The sequence below is a fragment of the Alligator mississippiensis genome, chromosome 9, assembly GCF_030867095.1.
Source record: "Alligator mississippiensis isolate rAllMis1 chromosome 9, rAllMis1, whole genome shotgun sequence".
Classification (NCBI taxonomy): domain Eukaryota; kingdom Metazoa; phylum Chordata; order Crocodylia; family Alligatoridae; genus Alligator; species Alligator mississippiensis.
Window position 1 is genome coordinate 14,470,820 of NC_081832.1, and position 24,069 is coordinate 14,494,888.

At 43.9% G+C, this 24,069-nt stretch overlaps 1 protein-coding gene and 1 pseudogene across 2 annotated transcripts in view; one reads left to right on the plus strand and one right to left on the minus strand.

The window, feature by feature from the left end:
- Positions 1-24,069, plus strand: part of PREX1 (phosphatidylinositol-3,4,5-trisphosphate dependent Rac exchange factor 1) — a 229,901-nt gene that overhangs the window by 116,188 nt on the left and 89,644 nt on the right. For both annotated transcript variants that reach the window (XM_019484535.2, XM_014609519.3), the window contains exons 6-9: positions 11,538-11,699; positions 18,556-18,689; positions 22,580-22,695; positions 23,886-24,035. In XM_019484535.2, the coding sequence (XP_019340080.1) occupies positions 11,538-11,699; positions 18,556-18,689; positions 22,580-22,695; positions 23,886-24,035 (562 nt within the window). The remainder of the gene's footprint in view (positions 1-11,537; positions 11,700-18,555; positions 18,690-22,579; positions 22,696-23,885; positions 24,036-24,069) is intronic.
- LOC132243428 (U4 spliceosomal RNA) lies at positions 14,219-14,298 on the minus strand (annotated as a pseudogene).

The following is a 24,069-nucleotide window of genomic DNA, read 5'->3' on the forward strand; positions in this document are numbered from 1 at the left end:
AAGTACTTGGTCTATCATTAAGTAGTTAGTATTGATAAGATGCTTTGGAATAGGGCCCGTGTACACATGAACATTGATCTTAATCAGGGTGCAAATTTAAAGTGAAATAGCTCTTCTTTATTAACTCTAAATGTGGACATGCTTATTATAGAACAAGAGCATCCACACATGAAATTATTCTGGAATAGTTCATCAGAAATAGCTTTTCGGAAATAACTCCATGTGCAGACAGGCTCGGAGTGAGTAGCATCAATATTGTCTATTATTTCCAGTTTGCATTATGATACTTTACAGTGGGGTAATCTTGTACTTCCTCATCTCCTGATGAGGCTGCTTCATTTCTGAACCAATAAATGATAGGGACTGAAAAATAACTTAAAATGTTGGTGCTTGATGCTATTTTAATTTGCAATTTCACAAGATGTGGATCCACCAGTACAGCTCTAGAGATGAGCAGGGTTTTTGTTGTTGTTGTTTTTCTTATTTTTCTTTAAATTCACTTTAAGTCCTATAAATCCAATCCTATAAATAATTTAAAGCTGAAACGTGAATGCTGTTGTCTAGTGTCTGTGTGGGTAGAACAATAATGATAGTCCTGTTAATGTGCCTCATACAGCTTTTGCCTGTTTCAGGCAACATCTCTACTGTGTAAGAGATTAAGCATAGAATTTGTTGGCTTGCTCATTAATTTTACCCTGGTGCAAAGTCTTCCTAATCTTCCTTTCTTTCCTTCCCCTCTTTCTTGATACTGTTGCATTTTAGCAAAAGATTTTGGAGTCTGCATTTAGGATGTTGGAATTCAGAATATCCCACTAATCATTTGTTAGCAATGAGCTATTCCATATGTGTACATGAGATAATATGAATTGTCTCTTAAGCATGGAGAATAGGCTCAAAGGGACTGTTGACTTAAACAGGGAGAAAAGTGCTTTCTGTTCCAGGTATTTCAGTTCTTTCAGAGGAAAAGAAACAAAGACCCACCGCACGGACCTTGGTAGTACATACTGTACATGTGACTGAGCATCCAGTTTGGATGTGTAGTCTGGAAAATTTGCTGCGTAAATACTACTAGCAAAACAGCGAGATAAAGGCAGCACTCAGTCTCTCTGATAACAATTGTATGACTCTACATTAATTAGTGAGGACTACACTTCTTACGAGTAGAAGCAGCTGTTGTGCAAGCCAGTCTCAGCACAAAAATAGCCATTTCCCCTTAATAAAGAGCATTTATATCAATGAGAAGAGCACCTTGGGGAAGTGGTGATCATGAGTTAATCACACCCCTGGGGGGTGGGGATTAGAGGCTCTCTTCTCGGTGCCCTACTTCATAACACAACAGGAATGTGCAGCACATGAGAACCCCACCCCTGGAGTCGCCTGATCGTCTAATGCATGTCACAGAGGTTATAAATATTTCCTGTTTTATGCATATTCTGTTTAGGAGTTACTAAGTGTCCAGCCAGACAGATGCACTCAAGCTCTAGTCCATCTTTTTCCATGTCCTATAATGTGCATAGCTGTTTGAAAGTTCTCGGTAGTAATTATGTGTTGCCGCGTGATGGGAGACTCATAAGTCCTAAGAGAGAAAGAAGAACCTGGAGGCAAAAACTGACCTGCCAGACTCAGAATTCACTTGAAAGCTAAAGCAAAACAACGAGACACAGGCAAGCCTTAATGAATGTAGCATGTGAACTTTGAAATGCAGAGCAGCGTGGCCAGCGGAACAGATACAGAATAGGATAAAACTGCAACTTTCCCTTTATTCCCTGTTTAAAAGCTGGTTTCAAAGATAATACGTTTCTAATTAGCTAGAGTTTAATATGACTGCGTAGCCTTCAGGTATACAAAGTGCAGTTGGGTTCATAATATTGCATGGAAGATTTAAAATCTAGCCCTATTCAATCTGAAACTGAAATGTAAAAAAATGTGTGTTCGTAAATTAATGTAACACTGCCACCTTAGCAGTCACGCTTGTCTCAGATAGTTTTGACCCATTCTTATCATAATTGTTAACTAAGTGAAAAATGAAAACTGAAAAAGTGAAGCACGTTTTTAATGTTTCAAGTGTGTTTACTTCATAGATTTGACAGCACATGGTGTATAATAAGTGTTCACATTTCTCTCATTCTTTCCCCTTCTTCTGCATGAAAGAAATACGTGGAAAATAGTAATAATAAACCCCAGAAAAATATGATTACACACATGCTTTTTTAAAGAGTAGAATTAGTTCCAAATACAGTTTGGTGCTAAACTGTTTGTTAGCGTGCCTTCCTGAGGTGATTAGCAGAGGAAATTGGTATGTTTGCTATCTCTATCCCTTAAGGTTTTCAATATGGAGCTCAGAGGATATACACCTAAAACCATGTTTTACACGTGACCTTGTTTGTGGTGCAAACCAGACAGCCTGGAAGGCCATGATTTGCAGCTGCAATCAATGTGCAGAGTTAACATTCCTGTGTGCAGAATATATGGTAGGGTCATAAATGTTCTCATGCATGGAGGAGGAGGAGGAGGCGGCGGCATGGGCTTCTTTTTATGTACAGCCTTGCAATTTTAAACAGCAAAAACATATGTTCAGTTGTCAATTGTAAGTATACGAAGAGATGATCATTTTGGGGAGCAGAGGAAGAAGGCTGGTAGAGCCTTTTTTTTAAAAGAACAGTTTAGCAGAATAACATCCTTTCTACTAGGAAGTATGAAAGCTGGGCTTGCATTTGAAAAACCTCTTGCTTCCTCTGTGTATCTGCATTGCTCACCTCCCTCCCACTTCTGGTGCTTACATCTTCCTGTGTAGCATTCAGTTTTTTAGTTTAAAGTTCAGCAATCACACCTAATTAGCTGCTCATGTTCAAGTGTGTTCTCTGCAGTGCTACCTTTTATCTCATGTAATTCAGTTTTTACATTTGGATTATATCAGGCATTTGAAATTCTTTCAGCTTTGAGCTATGTAAGCTGCATTCACAACCAAAATACATAAGTTACTGTGTTGCATAACCAGTGATTGATCTCTTTGCTAGTCATGCATAAAGTTCTCTATTTCTATGGCCAAATTCTGCACTGAGCATGCAAAAAATATTCAGCAAGTACAGTTTACACAGGCAAGGTAGAATTCAAAAGAAAATTTGCACTAGGTGGCATGGACTTTTCATGCATACACATTTCTTAAGCTTTGATATATTTGGATGGAAAAAAAAGCAGAAATAAACTTTTAGAAACCCAATGCACAGGCTGCATCTGTTGACATGGCGCTTTGTGTTGTTTTTCCCCCCCAAAATAAGCCTGCAAATTGCTATTACCAAAGGGAGCAATGCATATTTGATTTCAGTTATTGTGACATCCAAACCAACTCATAGTGAAGTCCGTGTGAGTCGTTCCATAGGTTTCAGTACATTCTGCAGGGGGATATGATTACTCTCTCTAAATACGTCACAGAGGGGAACATCATGGAGGGAGAGGAATTATTTAAGCTAAAGTGTACCTGTCCATGAAAATAATGGGAATAAATTGTTTGTGAATAAATTTAGACTGAAAATTAGAAGACTTCTAACATCAGAAAAGTGATGTTCTGTAAGAGCTGCAGTGGTAATGGGAGGCAGAAACCTAACTGGTTTTAAGGTGGAATTTGATAAGTGTACACGTTTTTTGGGAAGTGACTTTCAAGGGTGGCAACTGGGAGAATGGGAGCTGGATGTGGATATGGATAGAAATATGAAATGGATATTTCTATACTTTTATTTTGATACCTGACATTTACTGATGTACCCTTTTGCCCAACTCCTGTTGAAAGCAAAACCGTCTGTCTCTATTTGCAGAGTAATCAGGATGTGCTTAGGTGCACACTGTGGAACTGAAGAGCTGTGGTCAGTCTTATACAGTGACTGCAACATCTTTCTCCCCTCCACCCATCATGGTTTTTAGATCTGTGATTGGCATGTTGGATGCCTAATTAAAATCACCATCAGAGTGCGGGGCTGCACTCAGCAAATAAGATCCCAGCTCTATGCACAAAGTGCTTTAAAGAGAAGATCTCACCTCCAGGTCAGGTTATTGCAAGCTTTTGGGACAGTATGGGGGAATCTGGTGGTGCTGCTGTCTGCAGTGTACCTGGTCTGTGGACAAAAGGAAGTCTTTTGTTCAACAGGGATGTCACGTCTCTCACCAGCCAGTAAGCAGATTTAGAAAAAGGGAAAGAAAAAAAGCCTGCTTTGCAAAACCAGACAAACATGGACACTTTAAAGAAACCCCACATCATCTGGTAACCTCACAAACCTCTCACAGAACAACTCCAGCCTACTGAAGATTTAACAGGCTTGCTTCTTCCCTGCCTGTCAATGTTCTTGCCACCATGAGAGCAGCATACCATCCCCTCTTTGCACAGGTGTCACTGACAGCATGAGATGCAGGGCAGTTGAGAGTCAAGACACCCATAAATCACAAAACTGTCAGACAGGATTGGGTTCTGCCTTTGCAAGAGGCATGTTTAAAAAAAAAAACCATGGGGCTGCTCCTTCCTCTTCCTCTTTGGTAATGCTATGAACCAAAATGGAAAAGGCATTTGACACCAGAGGGGAAGATGTGGGTTTTCTGCGTGTCAAACATTTTGGGAAGTTCTTCAAGTTTGTCTCAACCCCGCTACAGAAGCAAAACTATATAATGGCATTTTAAAAAGCTTAAGTATTTGTGCTAAAGGAGGTTTTGAGGCAATAAAATAAGGCAAGCTGAAATTAATTTTACAGCATAATTTAAGTACATTTCCTAAATATCCTTTGCATACAGAGACAGATTTATGCTAAAGAGGGTTTTCTGCTTTTGAAACACAATAGTGTAACATGTAACAAGGTTGTATCTTTGGCCAATTGTACAGGGGAGTTATGCGTAGATGCCATATCATCCATGGTACCATCTATACGTCTCCATTGCCATTCCCCCAGTTAATTGATATATTCATCCTCCCAAGACCCCTGGGAGGTTGGGCGCTGATATCTCCCCGTTCCACACATCGGGAGATGAGGAATAGGAGAGGCTAAAGGTCTCACAGAGACTGAGGCAGAGCAGGGTTTCAAGTCTCACTTAAAGACCCAAGCCACTGATCTCTCTTTCCTGTCTATAATACCAACAGACATGAATGCGTGAGCATGCCAGAGAGCTTCTGCTACAAGACTGAGGGGAGAGAGCATATATTTACCTGTATGAAATATTAGGGTATTTGGTGGTGCTGAAGGTTTGAAGCTGTAAAAATGATGCTGAAATAGGATGTGGCAGGGGTCCAGTCCTGACAGGACTCTTGTCATCTTGATCCCTTTCAAGAGAAGGGAGGGATGCTTTCCAAGATTTAAGTTAAAGAATGTGTTTGCAACAAGCTATTTTTCAGTTGGAAGAAACCTGCAGACAGGGGTACAGCTACAGGCTGTATAAATCTCAGGTTTTTCATTTCCCTGTTGCAGGCAGGTTTGGATGAGAGTAACTCCTCCATGGATGCAGAGCTGATCTGTTTTGTGAGTTGTCCTACAGATTCCTACATGGGCTTCCTTACCGCAAGCAGCAACAGCAGCAACCACCTTCGGATAGCAGTGCTTAAGTAGGATATTTGGTCACTTGGCTCAGGCCTGGCAAACATATATGGGTTTTCTGGAGGATAAGCCAATTCTCACCACAGCCTGCCATCTGGTCTCTCTCTGTGTTTTTCAGTGGCAAACAGGTGTTTCCTTATCATCAGGGATTCTGGTTTTCTGTGTTTAAAACCAAACTCCACGTTTTTCCTTGATTAAAACGAAACACTGCTATATATATATATATATATATATAGCTATCAGTTGAACACAAGGTTTTCTTGATATGGTTACAATTTTAAAGCAATTTGGAAACCTACCAGTGCCTCAATCACTGTAAGAAAATAAATTATAAATACCTAAAAATGTTGGCGTTTGATTTTGGGTTTTTATCATGGACAACCAGTGCTCCCTCTGCCCCCTTCACTCACCAGGATGTGCTGTGGGTCCAGCTGCGACTGTCCTCCCCGAAAAACCAACTTTGTGGTGCTGAGCAGCCTTGATATGCTGGTGCCCTGCCTATGCCATTGCCCCTCACTCCTGACCTCCAGCCCCCCAGCCCTACTGGTACCCCTCACTCCTGACCTCCAGCCCCCGCCCGGCCTGTGCCCCTTACTCCCAACCCACAGGCCCCTGGACCCTTCTAGTGCCCCTTACTCCCTACCCACAGTTCCTTGGGCCCTGCCAGTGCCCCTCACTTGCTACCCAAAGCCTCCTGGGCCCTGCTGATACCCCTCACTTCCCAACCACAGCCCCCCCCCCCCCCACTCCCTCAGCACTGCTGGAAAAGGCTGGCCCCCAGCTGCCAGGACAATAGGGGCAGGGATCTGGGTCCACATCCCCCCACAGCAGCGCCTGAGCCCCAGCTGCCACCCATCGGAGACGGCAGCTGCTGTGGCAGAGAGGAGCATGGAGTCCAGCTCCCCCTTCTCCATGAGAGGCATGGCTGCAGTGGAGCCCATTGGGGGGGGTGGCAGATGCAGGCTGCCCACTGCAGGCTTGGGCTCCCTGCTCTCCTGCCCTACCCCCGGGGGCCTCTGCGGTCCAGCCAGGGCAGAGCAGGGCAGGGAGGCTCAGTGCTGCCATTGAGAGCCCCACATTGCCATGGTGAAGTGCCCCCTGCCCACCCAGCAGCAGTGAGGATGGTGGTGTGAAGTTGTGCCCATCACTGCTGCTGGGAAGGCAGGGGATGCCCTGCCATGGTGGCACGGGGCTTGCAACAGTGGCACTGAGCTTTCCCTCCTGACCCTACTCTTCCCTGCTGTGCCAAATCTTGCCCTCTGGGCCCAAGATGCCCCACAGGAGGGCAGCAGGTCAGGGAGCCTGGGCCTGCGGCAGGCAGCCTGCCCCTGTCCCATACACAAATCTGGGGGGCACATGCCCCCCATGCCTCCCCCCGGGAGTGCGCATAGTGGCAGGGAGCCAGCCCCCCATATCCCCGGACAAACTGGTCTTGGTTCCTTCCTGCTTCCTGCCTGGCCCTGCAGCTGCGCACTCCAGCCTCAGGTCCCAAGCCCCACACACCACCTGGGCTGGGCAGCAGCCCCAGCCTCAGACCTGCCCATCTCCCTCCCTCACTATGGGAGCCGAAATCCCACCCCCCTCCCGCAACAGACTTACCTGCAGGAGCTTCCCTCCAGGCTGCCTGGCGGCCATGTGCACGTGTGCGTGTGCATATGCACATGGCACCCTCCCCTGCCTGAGCGCCCTCCTCCTGCCCCCCCAGCTCCTTGCAGGCTGGAACTCTGCCAGCCTGCAAGGGAAAACCCACCATTTCCCGCATTTTTCTCCTTTAAAGGTTTTTCTCCTTACAGTGAGAAAATCTGGGTTTTAGTGCTTTTTTCCATGGCAGATAGAAAACCCGGCTCCCTGCATGTCATAGATCTGTTGCTAAAACAAATAAGCAACCAAAGCTACATTTCAGAAAACATGGGCGCTGCTTTCTTGGGGGAGGCAGGTGTTACAGAGCGGTTTAAGCTACTCTTCAAATCACTCTTTCTGCTCTGTGCCAGGTCTGAGGGAGCTGCATTTTTGCCTGTCTTTGGTAAGACATACCTTTTTACTTATATCCTGGCTGGGCAGATTTAGGTAGCATCCACCTGTTTGTTGGCATCATTTCTACTGGAAAAGGTTGAATTCCTGTTGGTCTTTATTGCAAAGGCCTTTCTGAACAAAGGGCTGTTTTTTTCACATCCACATGGTGTGGTTTCAGAAAGAGATGTTTAGACAGAGCTAACAGATGCACATACATTTCCAAAGCGGCGTGTGGGACTGAGCAGCAGGACACTGCAACAATGTTAATGAGAGGTAAAGAAAGATTTAACACAGTGTTTGACAAACTGATGGCTGACGCTCCTCTTTTCACCTTTCCTTCTCAATAATCTTCTTCTCCTACCTTATCTTGAGCCCCAGTGGGGTAAGAACAGCCTTCCCATGGGACCTCCTTCTGCGATTGTTGTGGCAGCCAGCTCATTTCCCTCTTGCATATGTTACTCAGCCTGTAAATCGCCCTAGAGTTTAGGATCATTAACTCGTCTCCCTAAATGGTCCTCCCAGTTGTCAGCACAATATGCTTCCGCTGCATCACCCGTCTGACAACAGCCATTGTCAGTCACCATTTATAATGTTTGGGAAGGAAAATTATAGAAGGAAAATCTGTAGCTCAGTGTAAGTTCGCAAAACAGCTTGTTCCATTCATGATGCAAAAAAGGGCCACCGACAAAAGGGCAATAATCAGTTTAATAAACTGTAAAAAACAAACAAAACCCAGGGATTGGGATTTCTGGGTCTGTTCTTTAAAACAAGGCTTTCTGAATTTCACTTGTAACCATTATTACAAACCTGCATAGCAGTGTGCAGTGACATTCCAGTATAAAAACATGGATGGTCACATCCATTCCTTCAGACCTGTCCATCTATGGTAACCAGTTCGTGGGAATGAGTCCGGAGGATGCGATACCATGCATCCTGATTCTCATGAGAACAATCTGTTGCATTGTCTGAAGATGGCTCAGTGCGGAAATCATTTAGCTTCTATTCACAGATTTCAATTTAAAAGGTTATGCAAATCAGAAGAGTTAATAAATAAATACTGGCAGTACCCTGCACTTCAAAATCTCAAGATAAATTATGAACATTAATGAAATAGGCCATTTGCTGTCTCATGGGAGGTAGCACACAGGAGGTCTCAGGGGAAAAGCAGAATTGGAGCCCAGGCTTCCTGTATCCCAGTCCCATCCTTTAAAATATTGTTATTATTTCTTTAGCATTTTCAAAAGCCTTTTTTTTTTAATTTTGACACTGTGCCCCTTTAATTTACCCTCATTAGTTTTCACCAATACAATCACAGCTGTGAAAATCTCTAGACAACGATGCTCAGAATTGTGCCCTCTTTTAGGTGCTGATTTGGTCCTCGCTGCCATGACGTCTCACACTCTTCAGTGTATTTATCCTCACAGCACTTCTTTTCAGAGGGGTGGGGGAGAAGTGCTGTAATCCCCATTTTACAGATGGGGCACAGATAAAGTAAGGGTTGTCTTTATAGCAACATTTGGCACATATAATGACACTTAAATTACCCATTTGATCTAGCCTAGTTATTCCTGTGTTATGAGAGCATGTGCTGCATTTCCTCCCCATGAGAAGCTGTGTTGGCAAAAAGAAGTTGCCTGGGACCGGGGTCCTGCCCAGACAGGTGCTGACGTCACTGTATCACCGGAGTACATCTGTACTGGCGTCTTCCTGACAGCTGTTTGTCTGCGGAGGGCTTGTGTCACTGGAAAGGGATGTTTAGTGCAGGGGGCAGAGAGGTTAGTTTTTGCCAGTTTCTATTACATTTTTGTGTGGATGCATGCAAACCTGCAGTGATGAGGGGCAACTTCTGTCACCGGCATTATGTAGTATTGACCAGGGTTGTGAAACAACAGTGAAGCACCACAAAATGATCTGATTAGCAGCACCAAGTGATTGGATTACCAGAGTGATTTGATTATAAAAGATGGGCTGTTGCAACAGAACTGCTGAATCCCAACCCCATAAGTGCAATAGGGTTGGAGTGGTAATGTAGCTATGATGGTTCAGGAAAAGTACAGGGATTCTTGGTGATCTCTTTTATTGAACCAACGGCACAGTTGCAAGAGCTGTTGGACAAACTATTCGGCTTCGGGTGCCCTTACTCAGCCACGCTAATGCTGGTATTAGTATCAGCAGCAGGCCAGGGGGCTTGACCTTAAAGCACCACTTAACTCATGCTGAAAAAAACGTTATTACACCAACTTTTGTAACATGCCTTATGACTTTGGCAGGGAAAGCAATGAGCAGGAGCAGGAGCCATCCAACTTTTCTGTTAACCGGTTTTCAGGGTGGAATCAATTTACTCTTAGGCATCTAATAGGATAGGATCTGGCCCAGGTTCACTTAGGAGGAACAGAGAACTGAGCACCAGTCTCCTTCCCACTACACTGTCCTTTCTCTTCTACGCTGGATGGAAGATGTTTAGTCTCTGGGTGTGGGAGCCGTGGATTAGGTTTTCTCGGTCAAAACTCTGGCTGTATTTAAATGTGCTAGCTCCCTCTCTGGAAATACAGTGTGTGGCAGCTAAGCAGCAGTTTGACATTCAGCCACAGGACTTAAAAACAGCCAAAAATAGATTAAAAAGAAAAAGAATATGGGGAAAAAGTGAAGTATTCCAGCCAGGCTAAAAATGCAGCTCTTAAAACACCAAGTTGGGTATCCAAAGGAAACTGCCAACCCCAGTAAGGTTTTAAATGAACCTTTTATTCAATTGTGGCTGGCTTTATAATATCATTGGTCTGAAAAATGATTCGTTACGAGTTGACAGCAGCTCTGCTGTTTGCCAGACCCTTGTCATTCGTGATTATTGTCAGGGTCCAACGTATTCCCATCGTTGTGTCCCAGCAGGCTGTGGCTAGCTGGGCTACTCTGATCTGAACAGAATGAATTGCAGTCTCTTGGGAAACTATCACAGCTGAGGACTTGTTCATCTTTATGTAAATCAGTCCAGACAACACATGCCCATTGCCTGCACTTGGTGAAGGAAGCCCTCCTGCTGAGGTCCTGCTGCTAACTAGACCTTTCTCATTCGCACCCTAGATTGTGGGGTAGGCTTTTCCTCTCTGGGAGCTGTCTGCTCTTGTTTGGATGATACTGAGGCCTTTTGACCATTGGGAACTATCTAGTTGTATAGAAGGGATATTGGGACTTTTTGTTTCTGCCACTGGCTTGCTGTGTGACCATTGGGCAAGAAGCTTATTTTCTTGTACCTCAACTTTCCCCTTGATATTCTGAGCTAACTGAAGAGGATTAATTTAAATGCTGTGTTGAAATGTCTTTCATCCAAGGATTTCCAAGATGTTACCTTATTGCTTTCATTTATAGAACTGTATAGGGAACTCAGACTGGCATCTGCCCATGTAGGGCTGGATTTCCAAAAGAGCACAGCCTCTGCAACTTCTATTTTTTCACCAGGGGCTGTTGAGGTGAGAATTTAAATCTGGGCTGAATCCTGCACCATTGAAATAATGAGAAATGCAGCATTCAGCAGGCCTATGATGAAGCCAGGACTGGGCCTGTTGTTCAGACATGTCTTTTTGTACGAGAGCTGTGGAAAGTCACTTGTTTTTTACGTAATTATTTAGTTTAGCTGAGCTTGGTTCTCATTAGCACATTTAATGCAGCACAAAATGTTCGGTAGGAACTTCCCTCATTTGTCATATTTATCATCATGCAATGCCTGAACTCATTTAGCAAGAGCCCAACAATGACATTAGTGTTACAGCAATAACATCTTTTAGAGACCAGCATCTAGTTATTACAAAACCTGTAGCGACACATGTACAACTTTGCTCTGATAATTCAACAGGGCTTCTGGACACTTTCCTTATGCATGTGCCCCCTAATCCCGTGTTAGCAATTGCATTTCCCACATGTCATTCAAAGTTCACTCTGCTTATGTCCTTTCTTTTTCAGGAACTAGCTAAGAGGACGCCCTCTAAGCATCCTGATCACCAAGCAGTCCAGAATGCATTGCAGGCAATGAAGACTGTCTGCACAAATATCAATGAGACTAAGAGGCAGATGGAGAAGCTAGAAGCCCTTGAGCAGCTGCAGTCCCACATTGAAGGATGGGAGGTAGGATGGCAAATCAGCACACTCCCTGTAGGCACTTTACCCTACATCACTCAAAAGGCTGGAGCAGAATGACTCATTGTGTACACAGATCTCAGCGTGTCTTATGCAGTGTGTAAATGCACTTAGAGGTATGGGTGGCATCACTTGGAATGGTTTAAAATCTAGTTTATATTGGGAACATGAGCTGTTCCTAACTGGATGCAGAACAAATGGATCATAGAAGAAGGACACTTGTAAAGGATAAAAGGAATTGAAATTTGAAATGGGTGAATTTGGTCTGAGGAGCATGCAAGTCCAGAGGGTGAAGTCAGAGCGGGTCTACTTGGGACACATTCTTCTCCCCATTCCTGTGAATTCTCACTTTTCCTAGGAATCTCAAAGTGAGCTCCTCTGTCTTCATAAAGGTTTTCTGTCCAAAAAGGGCCCACTTGAAAACAGACATATTTGCTGCTGTCAGGTAACTTACGGGGTGATTCTAGTGAGGTATTTTACTGCTTGATATTGGGGAAGAGAAGGGCGTGAGGAGAGAGAAAGAGGATGGAAAGCCAGGGCGAGCGAGGGACAGGGAGAAGGAAGAATTCTGTAAAGGAGCCATCCCGTGGTGGAGTCTGGCAGTAGGTTCAGTTCAAGAAAGGTTGACAGCTTTGTAATTTGATGTCTTTACCCCACAGCATTTGATAAGCAGAGCTGGAACCCTCAGGGAGATGTACAGCTCATTCTTACTCCACCATAGGGAGTTAGTGGTGTTAAATGGCCTCATGGAGAGCTTGGTGTCGGGAGTTGAGTGTTCCTGACATTTAAAACATCCAGGCTGATTGTTGCCAGCTGAGGATTCCTTAGTGGAGGACATCTTTCCAGAGGTCACATAAACTTCCTCATGTTTGGACTCTTGGGTGTGCTCCAGGGCGGCTTTTTTGTTGTTTTGTTTTAAACCTTGCTCATTTTTTCCCTGAAGGATGTTCTTGGCATTGAGCTGAAGACATAAGAGCAACCCGGCTATCCAGCTGTGTGTTTTTTGGATAGCAAGCTCAATAGACATAGCCAGATAATGTTCAGTAGAATATGACTCCCAGAAGCAGTTAAAGCCATTTCAGGTTTGATGGCGTTTGGAGTCAACAAGGCGAGAGGGATGTCTTGAACCCTGGAGCCTTGCTAGTGATTTTTGTGATGAGCGTCTGTGATGTCATGTATAAACAAACACCCAAACCACTCTTGTGTTTTAATGGGGTTTAAATAACCTACAGGAACGTTCTGGGGATGAGAAGAGTTTCAGATTTGTTTATCCACACTATTTTATAACAAGGTCACCTAGGTCGCTCAGCCCATCAGTGTGTAAGTTCAAAAGGTAAAAAGTGTTTTTCACAGGCAGCAAGCTGCATAACAGATCTGAGGCTCCTACTGGCTTATTAAGACAGGGTGGATGTGCCTTTGTGTATCACAGTAAAAGATCAATATTAAACGCATCTGGCAATTCTTCCGAAACATGTTGAAGCAAGTTGCAAACTGGTTTATGGTTTCCTACCCAGTACTCCCATGCTGCCAAGGGCTCACAAAGTATCACCTTTGACCAAAGTGGCTGCCTCTTGCTGCGACACAGATGCCATTTGCAATTCAGAACCAGGTTTTCAACTGCATTTCATAGTTATTCCCAGGGAAAAGGGCTCCCAGCCTATGAAAACTTCCAGTTGCTGAACTAAACACATAGTTTTCCTTTCATACGGCAATGATACCAGCCACAGAGTTGGGCGTGGGAAGGGAAAGAGCAGGGGAGATTTCTGTTCCATTTTTCAGTTAATCTTTTGATCTTAATCTCCCTTTAAAGTAAGAGATGTTCCTTTCCCAGTGGTGTTGATGTGGAGGCTGAAAGGTTGGCAACTCATGGGGCTTAGGTACATGATGCTCATTCTAACTCAGCAAGGCCCCATGCTCCTGGCAAGCTTAATCAAAGACCATTACATTGTCAAGAGCAAGCGAATAGCATCCTGCTGCATTACCAAGCAATGCAGATTTCTGGAGAAAGTTCAAGAAACTCTGTCCTAAGTTTACTTTTGATTTGTATATCTGATTTGGAAGGGGTACTGCCTTGTCTACTGTTTCTCGTTAAACAAACCAGTACAGTTTCATTGGCTTCCCTGATTTTGCACTTGCTGCCAATCGCCCAACCCCATCTCCAGGCTTCATCCCAATGTAATTAGTGCCACCATCCCCCTTTTCAACACATGAAATGGTACAATATGTTTCCAGTTCTGCATTAACTCTTTGCTTTTCCTTCTCACCCTTCTATATCCTCTGAAACTTCATTTTAAGAGCAGTTCCTTGATTCCAGCTCTTTAACAACTGCATTAGCAGCGCTGCTTTGTAGTCCGTGCTCAGTATGATGCTTAGAACAGAGTCCTGGTCTAATGTTATTTCACTTAGTTTCCAAGACATAATATAATGAGAGACCAGGAGACATCTGAAGAACCACACTCTGAGTAGATGGTCTACTCAGGTTCATTCTCTAGTTGGAACAATGCTAAATCCTAGGGATAAGTTTTCAACTAGCAATAATCATGCCTTGGCTGGGCCTCATGGGCTACGATACTGCCACTGCAAGGTATCGTAGTATTGCGTAGTATATTGTATAGATTATAATATCAAACAACCTGTTTTTTTCACTTGATTCATGGTCTGGTTCTCAAACCAAACCACTGTCTGAGAACATAGTGGGTTGGTGTAAAAAGAGGTGAATAGCAAAGATGCAAAGGAGGGGCACCCCTGTAGGGAGGGTTTTCTTTTTTTAATGAACAACCAACTTTTTTATGCTGACTCTATTTTGTATCTACTGACTGCCAGTTGGAAGAGGGTCTTGCTAATCAGTGTCTGTGGACTGTTTTCACTGTGCAGCTGGTACATGCTGAAAGTCTGGGCTCCACAAATCCGATATGTGTAGAAACCCACAATTCTGGCACAGCATGATTTGTGAAAACTGAGTCAATCGTTTCATAATAAACTTTAAGTTGGAAGCCCACTGGCTGTCACTTTTTTTTTTTTTTACCTGCAGCCCAATCCCACTTGAAAAGGTGAGAAATTATTTTCTGCCCTGAAAAGAATTTCCTAGAAAATCACAGAAATCTTCCCCAATCTGTTACTTACAACTGAAAGCCTTGCTGATTGGCATAAATGAAGAGCAAATCAGTCAGCGCCCCACAGGAACTGTATCAAAGCCTTTCAGATACCAGTGATGAGGGAGATATAAAAATATTGATTCATAGCCTAATAGATTTTAAGGTGGGAAGGGGCCGTTCTGATTCCCCAATGCCACTTGCTGCATAAAACAACAGAACAGGGAGTTTCACCCAGGGATTCTTGCATAATACTAAGAAAAAGACAGGTCTCTTCTAATTTCATGCTACTCATTGCTTTTCCTATCCCTTCTCTATCACTTGAGTTCCCTTGGAAATATTAAAAACCCAGCCTTGATCAGTGAGCTTGCCTTATTGTCACTGCAAAGCTGTTGGTGTTGAAAACCTCTCAGTTACAGGTCTCAACTGCTGCAGAACATTATTCCAATTTTACTTCTATATGCCAGTTGTTGTCAGGAACCATGATTGTGAAAACCTAGAAATCTTTACTCTGTGCTCCATTTGGCCATTTGACTTTGTCAACAAGTGATCTTCAGACTAAAAAGTTGAATCACAAGCAATTTTAAGCTGGCCTCAACTAATTATTTAGAAGATAAACTATTAGGGCTGCACGAAGCTTTGAGTGCTGATTCGATTTGGAGGAGATTTGCCCCATTTCAGTGGCCAAATCTCCAAATCCAAATCAAATCAGGAGACCAATTACAAGGTCTGAATTGATTCAAAGCTCTCTGAATCAATTCAGAAATGATTCAGAGAGCTTTGCGGATTCAGGCAGTCCTCGCTGGCTGCTGTAGGGAGCTAGACCTGGACTCCATGCTGGTAGGTAAGGGATGGGGGCTGGAGGAAGGAGAGAGGACACCATGGGGGGGACCCCTGCTAGGCCCCATCCCCTGCCTGCTCTCCCAGCCCCCCTGAGCAGCCCCTGACCCCCGCCAGCTCTCCCAGTCCCCCTCCATGGCTGCCCCACACACCCCACCTCCCAGCTCTTAAAAAAAAAAGCCCCCACTCACTGGTTGCTGCCACGTGGGGGGGCAATCCCCTCTGCCCCCACTGCCCCATGGTGCATGGGGGGCTCTGCCATGAGCCCTCCAACCCCCCTCCGCTCTCCCAGCCCCACCATGGCTGCCCTGCCCGCCCCAGCTACCGACTCTTTAAAACAAACAAACAAAACCAAAACCCCGGACTCACCTGCTGCTGCAGCAGCCTCAGGGCTTCTGGGGGCTCGTGGCAGAGCTCCCCACACAGCACGGGGTAGTGGGGGGCATCAGGGATCGCCCTCCCCCCCGCCCCCACCAGGCAGCAGCTGGTGAGTGCAGGCTTTTTTTTTTTTTTTTAAAGAACCAGGAGCTAGGGTGGGTGGGGCAGCCATGCGGGGGCTGGGAGAGCAGGCAGGGGGCGGGGGGCTCATGGCAGAGGCCCCCACGAAGCATGGGGCAATGGGGGCAGCAGGGTTTGCCCCGCCCCGGCCCGACAGCAGCTGGCGAGTTGGGGCTTTTTTTTTTTCAAAGAGCCAGGAGCTGGGAGAGCAGGCAGGGCAGCCATTCAGAGCAGGCGGGGGATGGGGTTGATTCAGAGGTTCGTCCCATTCAGCAGCAGCCGAATCTCTGAATCAGATTTGGACGAATCAATTTGGGGCAGTGATTCGAATCACCGAGTTGAATCACAGTCCCCCAAATTGGCCAAATCCGCATCTGAAGCAAATACTAGCCACTTTGCACAGGCCTATAAACTATGTCAGTACAGCAAGTGAAAATATTGCATTGAGCTTACTCCCCCCAGTTTAAAATCCAAATGTACAGAAATGCAGATGTGTAACAGAGTTTGAAAAGTACAGCAGAGGTAGCAAGAATCCTTTTTGAATGCAATGCAGTCAAAGTGTAGTTCACACTTCTGGAGCAATATTACGTTTAGAAAATCTGGTTTTCATTTAATTGATTTTTCCTGGGTAGCTTAATAGTATCAGCCAGTAGAAAGGACAGCAAGTAAGATTTCACCTGTACTGAATGCATGGTGTAAATCTCATTCAAAGTATGGAAATTGAACCTCTGCATGAAGATGACTTTTTCCTTCTTTGTGCACAGAGGTGCTTGTGGTCTGAGTGAGTGGATATAATGGATAGGAAGCTTGTGAAAATGAAGATAATAGAATCTTTGCAAATCAAATTGTTCAGCTGATAATGCGTGTCTTGCAATCCAAAGGTACTGTAGTTCTCTTTTCCAGTAAGACTCAAGTCAGGAGATCAAATTATCTAATGTGCTTCCTTATTTGCTATGTCAAGGAATGATAAGGAAGTTGACATTGCTCTGAGAAGTTATTCTTCTTTCCAAACTAATTTCAAATACAGAAATACATGACAAATGCCGCCACTGCTTCCGGGCATTTGTTGTAAGTGGATCCTTGTTAGTAGGATGCCTCTGCACCTGTGAAATAATATTAGACCTAGCATCATATGGATAAAGACTAAGGACTGACTGGTTTTGCACAGTGCAGCATCTAAGGAAGCTGTATACTTTGTACTTCAGGGGGTGGCAAACTTTTAAAGCACTTGCAACCTGGCTGCTGGCATGAGCCACTGTTCCCCCTAGCAGGAGTGGAGTGGAGGGAAGGGAAGGCAGGAGGTAGGTGGCTGCCAATGTCATAGGGAGGATAGAGAAGGGGAGGGAAGGGAGAGAGGTTGCCTCTGGCAAACAGTACCTGCGATAGCGGAGGGGGAGGAGTTAAAGGGAAGGAGAGAATAAATAACACTTTCCATAGGGGAGAGGTGAGAGAGAGAGCAGGGGTGGTGGTGAAGGGCAGAGAAGGGAATGCACTGGGCTGAGCTGCATGCAGTGGATCTCATACTGCAGGTTGGATCTTTGCGGGCCAGTTCTGGCCTGTGGGCCATAGGTTGCTAGTGCATATATTCCTTTATTATTTGGGCTTGGGTAGTTCACAGATGAAACTGGAGCACGGCTAGACCTGCCTGCATTTGTGCTCAGCTACAGGTGCCCTGGGTAACTAGCTTGGGATCATCTTCCCTAGCTATGCTCCATACAGTAGCATAAGGATGCCTGGAACCAGTGGCAGTGGCCTTACATCACCCAGAGACTTCGTTGTGCCAGGGATTCCTCAGGCAACTAGCTCAGCCAGCTTTGTAATCACTTTGCACAGATAGACTCACATAGACCCCCTTCATGGGTCCAGGACTTGGCTCATAGAAAATGAACCATATGATTTTGGGGGGGTTTGTTTCTAATTTGGACACGTGTATTGAGAACTTGAGGAAGGAGAACAGTTTCAAGCACTGCTGACAGCAGAGTTGGGAAGACAGGTTCTGTGGTAGGATCATGTTTTGGAAAGATGGCTAGGAGAGACTATGGCAAAGGAGGCTCCAATGCCCTTCTAGAGGGCATCTTTAAAGCCACCACTTACGTGCAGTGCCAGGCTGAAGATGAGTGATGCTCTGAACAGAGGGACTAAAAGGGATTTCTTGTGAAGAAAGGCCCCTTGTATTGAACAGGGAAATCACAGAATAGAGGCATTTCATTAGGGATATTTTTAAACACCTGGGAGAAGATTGCATATATGGTCACCTCAAGAAATTAAGGACCATCTCCCGTATGGTAAGTCCACTGTTTAGCAGTTCTCATGACTTATTAAATAAGATGGGCTGATGCATAGATAGGGCATAATTAAGCTTAACTGTACTCTAAAAAAGGCAAAATAAACACAGTTGGTTTTCTATGCTCTAGGGGTCCAATCTGACAGACATCTGCACACAGCTCCTACTCCAAGGGACTTTGTTAAAAATCTCAGCTGGAAACATCCAAGAGAGAACATTTTTCCTGTTTGATAACCTCCTGGTCTACTGCAAGCGGAAATCCAGGTGAGCACATCCTTCCAGTCTTGTCATGTGTAGGCTTTCCAGCAATGGGAAAAAGCCACTCCTGAGCATCTACTCTAGTTCCCATCAGCCTCTGGTCTTGAATTACAGGTTTATAATCTGTTCCTTTTGTCTGTTTCTACTCTTGTCCATTTAGTCTCGTGGACAGACAAATTGCTGTGTAGTCTTGTCCATGTGCCAAACAGTGACCGAGTCCCTCTGCCCTGAAAAATGTGCAGCTTTAAGACATGACTTGATACAGTGCAGGAAAACCACGGACTGAGGTGTGGCTCTTAGAGCTGGACAGCTTCCCAGAGCAGATGGGTCTCGAGGAGTGATGTGAAAAAGGACGTTTTGCCAACATTCATTGTGAGGTTGTTCCAAGCATATGAGGGCAGCATGACAGAAGACTTGAAGCCAGGTTTGGGCAATGACAATGAAAGGAAAAGTCCAGAGAAAGCACACGGCATAGGAGCAGAGAGGAGAAGATATAAAGAGATAGTCAGTGTTTGCAGTTTATCCTCAGTAACAGCGATGCATTATAGCCCTACTAGTATTAGCTGTTTTTATTTATTCATTCACTTCGTGCAAGGCTCTCCTTAAGCTCAAGGCACGTCTACTGCAGAATTAGCCCATAGTTTACTGTCTTCATTCACCTTTCCAGAGTCCATTTCTGTCTTTGCTGCTTAGCTCTCACTCTCCTGCTGCCTTCTTTTCCAAACGTGTCTTCATTCATTGGTTCCTGTGATCCCAACTCTGATATCTCCTCTCATTTCCCCTATGCCGCTCCCAGCTCTTGGCTCAGCGTGCTCTTTACAGTCCTCGGTGAAGGAGGCCTCCTATTCAGCATGGCGCTTCTAACTGGAGCGCTGAGAGACCGAAAGGTCTATCCCATGAGAAATTTGGATTATATCAGGAAATATTTTCAAAAATGTCCAAATGCTGCCATTTTTGTGGAATGCAAACTCTGAAAAGTTCCCAGTGGGACATAGGCAACCATTTTGTTTCTATAATGTCCAAATATTTTCTTTTGCTCATGCTGACATGTCAGAATATAGAATTATTGGATGCAAGTGTACATTAATATTATAATAAAATAGAAAAGTTTAAACGAAATCAAATGAAGCAGCAAAGGGGAACTTATTTTGAACCTTATCTAAGTGAAATCACTGACATCATTGAAACAAAGCAACAAAAGCCTTTCCATCACAACTTCTGTCAAAAATCAACGTGTGCAATGGAACATTTAGATTGCAGTGAAACTGGTTCTCTGATATACAGATATTCCAGTTAGAAACTTCCCAACCCACTCTACATCTGACCTTGCGTGGCGCAGTTCCAGCTTGTCTAAGAACTCCCGGTCTCCGGGTCTGTTTGCAGTTCAGGTTGATTCAGCCGCTCCCTTGTACATGCGCTTTTCCCGGAATACTAAGTTTTAGGAAACAAAATGTTCCAGGGCCTTTTAAGCAAGTCTCTCTGTTTTTGCACATCAGACATTACTGAACTACTCTGTAGTTTGGCTTGGGATCGGAGGAGGCTGCTGTAACACTCTGAGTTCCCTAAAGGATCGATGTTGTTTATCTTTTTCTATTAAAGCTGCACAACCTGTCCAAATCTCCAAAATCTGATTTCCATTAAAAAGCTGAGTATTCTAAGAGGTCTGCTGAGTATTACTTAATATGAAAGATATATTTAGGGATGGGAGGGCTATTCTAAAATGTGGATGTTTCCCCTGTCTGGCTGCTATTTATAATTTGGTCCAGAGTGGAAATGGATGTCCACGTGCTTCTGATAGCAAGGCCATTTGGCCAGCCACATGACAAACGACTAAACTAATGGGATGCAGATGTTATGAAATTCAAAACAGTCTGTGGTGCCTACTTTGAAGTCTAATGATCTGATCCTGATTTCATTGATAACTGATTTTCACTGGTCTGGTTATTCTGATTTTAAGGCAAGAACCTTGTTGGCAAGGCTCAAGCCATGCGCCCTCAATGAGCAGTAATGAGACAAAATGCTGCACTTTTCTGATTTGCCACTGTGGGCTTTCATTTCGGTGTAAATCAGAAGCAGACCGCCTGGAGCCCCAAGGAGTGACACCAGTGTAAAGTGGGATCAGAATCAGGACCTACATTTTGACATGCAGGTTTGCTGTCTCATCTCTGCAGCAGCCGAGGAGAAGTCTGCCAAATCGATGACATAGATTTTTGGGGCTGAGTATTGTTTTGTTACTTTAGAAGCAGGCTAGCCTCCTGTTTAAATTAAATCCTGATGTTAGAAACAACATGCTTCCTTCAGGGAAATAGGCTGAGCATCCAAAAGACTTCATTAAGGCTGCCAGGAGAGCTTCTCTTATGAATCTGCCCAGTCCTCTTTAGGAAATGATCTAATGGCCTGAAGATTTCAGGCCTGGTCGGTCTGATTGGATGTAGACATCCAGTCATCACCAACTTGTATTTATCACCCTCACTGGTCAGAAAATGGAAAGAACGTGTTCACGACAAATTTACAATTCCACCTTCCACCCCAGATTTTGTGCAGAAATTTCATTTCAAGAGACTTTTTCTGACCAGCTGATTTTAATTGCAGCTTTATTTATACCCTGTGGGCTCTTGGCAAGTGGCCACAGCAACCCCTTCACATTACAGAGTTTGGACACCAGCCATCTCAACAGTGATGATTTCACTGGTTGTGTTTTGGTTCAGATAGTGGGGTTGTTTTTAGATATCAGAGCCAATTAACGCTTAGTAGGTGCCAATTTGATTTTAAACTTCTAAATCAGTGGTTCTCAAACTTTTTATACTCAAGGCACCCCTCATTAGATCGATGGCACCTCTCTATAACTTTTGTAAATTGAGCATCAGCCTGTTTCAGAAACAAACTTCATTATTATGGTGCTTACTTATGTGCACAGGGTCTGGGCAGTGGGGGAAGGGAAATGGCTAGGCAGGGATTGAACCTGAACCTGAGTCTGAGCAATGGCTTATCTGCCCTGGCAGCCCTGGTTGAGAATCACTGTGCTAATATAAAGACCCAGGACATAAACCATAAAAAAGGCTTTAAAAAAATCTTTAAGAAGTCCTTTTAATGGAGTCACTCCTTTACATTTAATGATAAGGATATAAACTGTGATCCGCTATAAGATGTTTTTCAAGAGTACAGCATGCAGAGACAAGTAAAATGCATGTAGAAGTCCATGTGACACCAGTCTTTTGTAGCTTTCCTTACAAATTTGGATTTCAGAATTAGTGCACTTAAAAGTTTCCAAAGACTGAAGAAACAAATAGGGGGCCATACTTAACATTTTGCATTAAAACCACATGAGATTGAAAGTTTCTTACCATAATCACCTTGAATTCAGATGCATCAGTGATGATCCATGCTGATGTTTTCAAGTGGTTCTAGTCCACAACAAGTAAACCTTAAATTCTCATGAAACCTTCCTACACTGATATTCCAGCATGGTTATTATTTGCTTGTTGTCCAATAGATTTCTTAAATTAGAATTATTCCATAAAGAGTGACATTGGAATGATATGGAAATTTTGGTTCACGTGACATTTTTATACGCAGAACATATTGCTTCTAATATTCATCAAATTTAAAGCAAGAAAATGTATTATCTGCTACACACACAGGCATAGTAACAGTATACGTGCAACCACGAGTTGAATTCATTGAATTTCATTTAATAATTTTTTATTGCTTTTTTTTGTGCTTGTTAGTCATCACTCTCGTAGCTAATAAACTCAATTACAGACATGATTACCACAAATTATTTTAAAGATTTATTTTAAAAACCAAGGACACACAGAAAATCCAGTCTTTCCCTGGTGGCAGGAAAGTAGATCATGAAGAGAGAGGTTAATTGCATGTCTGATTCCTAATTGCAGAGTTGCTGGGAAAAAGGCTTCTAAACGGACCAAATCAATCAATGGATCCCTCTATATCTTCAGGGGCCGAATAAACACAGAAGTCATGGAGGTGGAAAATGTGGAAGATGGGACAGGTAAGACATCAATTATCTTCCTTTAAGGACACGGCACAGCCAGGTCTTCTCTTGCTATCAACATATGAAGTATTACATCCGGTTACAGTCCAGGCCCTTCCTTGGGATATTTAATGAGGCCTTGGATGAATAACCCAATATAGTCTCTCTCCTTGTCAACAGCTGGCCTGTATCTTAAGCCACTCACAAAAGATAGAAATTAAATATGGTTGTGATGTGTATGTTACTGTCCTAGTGATCTGGCATAGGTAGAATTGGATTTCAGTTCAAATCCTTGGCTATCACAGCAGCTCTCTATTATTATTGCACTTAGTCCTGGACTGATATTATGTCCAAAAAGGTTGCAGGCTGGCAAAGATGACATTGAAAATGACCTTACAGCCTTCCAGGTTGAACTGGAGGATCCAGTGGATTCTGAGGAAGCTGAGACTAGGGAAACTTGGCAGTCAGACTGTCTTTTACTCATGATACTTTGAGGCAAAATACTTTATTTAAAACATACCTTGAAAGCTTTTGCATGATGAAATGCAGCTATAACATGTTTCTTCTTGACATGCTTTTGAGATTCTGGAGCAAATGGATATGGAGACTGAAAGGGATCTCCACTAGGCATATTAGGTCAAGGTTACTAGTGACAAGACTGCTGCTGCCCAACCTAGTTTACTTTTTCTAGGGATTTAGTCTATAGACATGGATAATGTCCCACTTCACTGTCCTTGGCAGGACTTTGGACAAAGCAGTCATTATATGTAGGATATAAATAGGTCAGTGCGTCTTTCAGTGGGCTTCAAGCCATCAAGACACTCCCTATGGATTTCCCCTGTTGACATCACTCTTGGAGAAGATTTGCTTGAGCTCTTCTAATGCCGGCTGCTCAAACGCAGAACTCCCATTGCTGTCAGTGGGATTTGCACCTCTGTAGCGGTCATAGTTTCAGATAGTTTGTACAGGGGACAAAGTTGTCAAACTTGATGCCCTAAAAATAGGCACTAACACGAACATCTAGACTGTTAGAGGTACTAAACATTGCTCACAGGGATCGGAGATGCTGAGAACTGGTCATGCTCAGCACTCCCTGAATAGCTGACGTTTACATATTGACATTTCAGCCAAGATGTCCAAGGCTAATTAATTTTCATTAAAGGGCCAGGCCTTCCGTTCACTCTGGGCTGTTTTTTGTGTTTCTGCAGCAGATTACCACAGCAACGGGTACACAGTGACAAATGGCTGGAAGATACACAACACAGCCAAAAACAAATGGTTTGTCTGTATGGCCAAGACAGCAGAAGACAAACAGAAATGGCTGGATGCTATAATCAAGGAAAGGGAACAGAGAGAGAGTAAGTGGCCAACATATCTTCTAGCTGTTCTGAA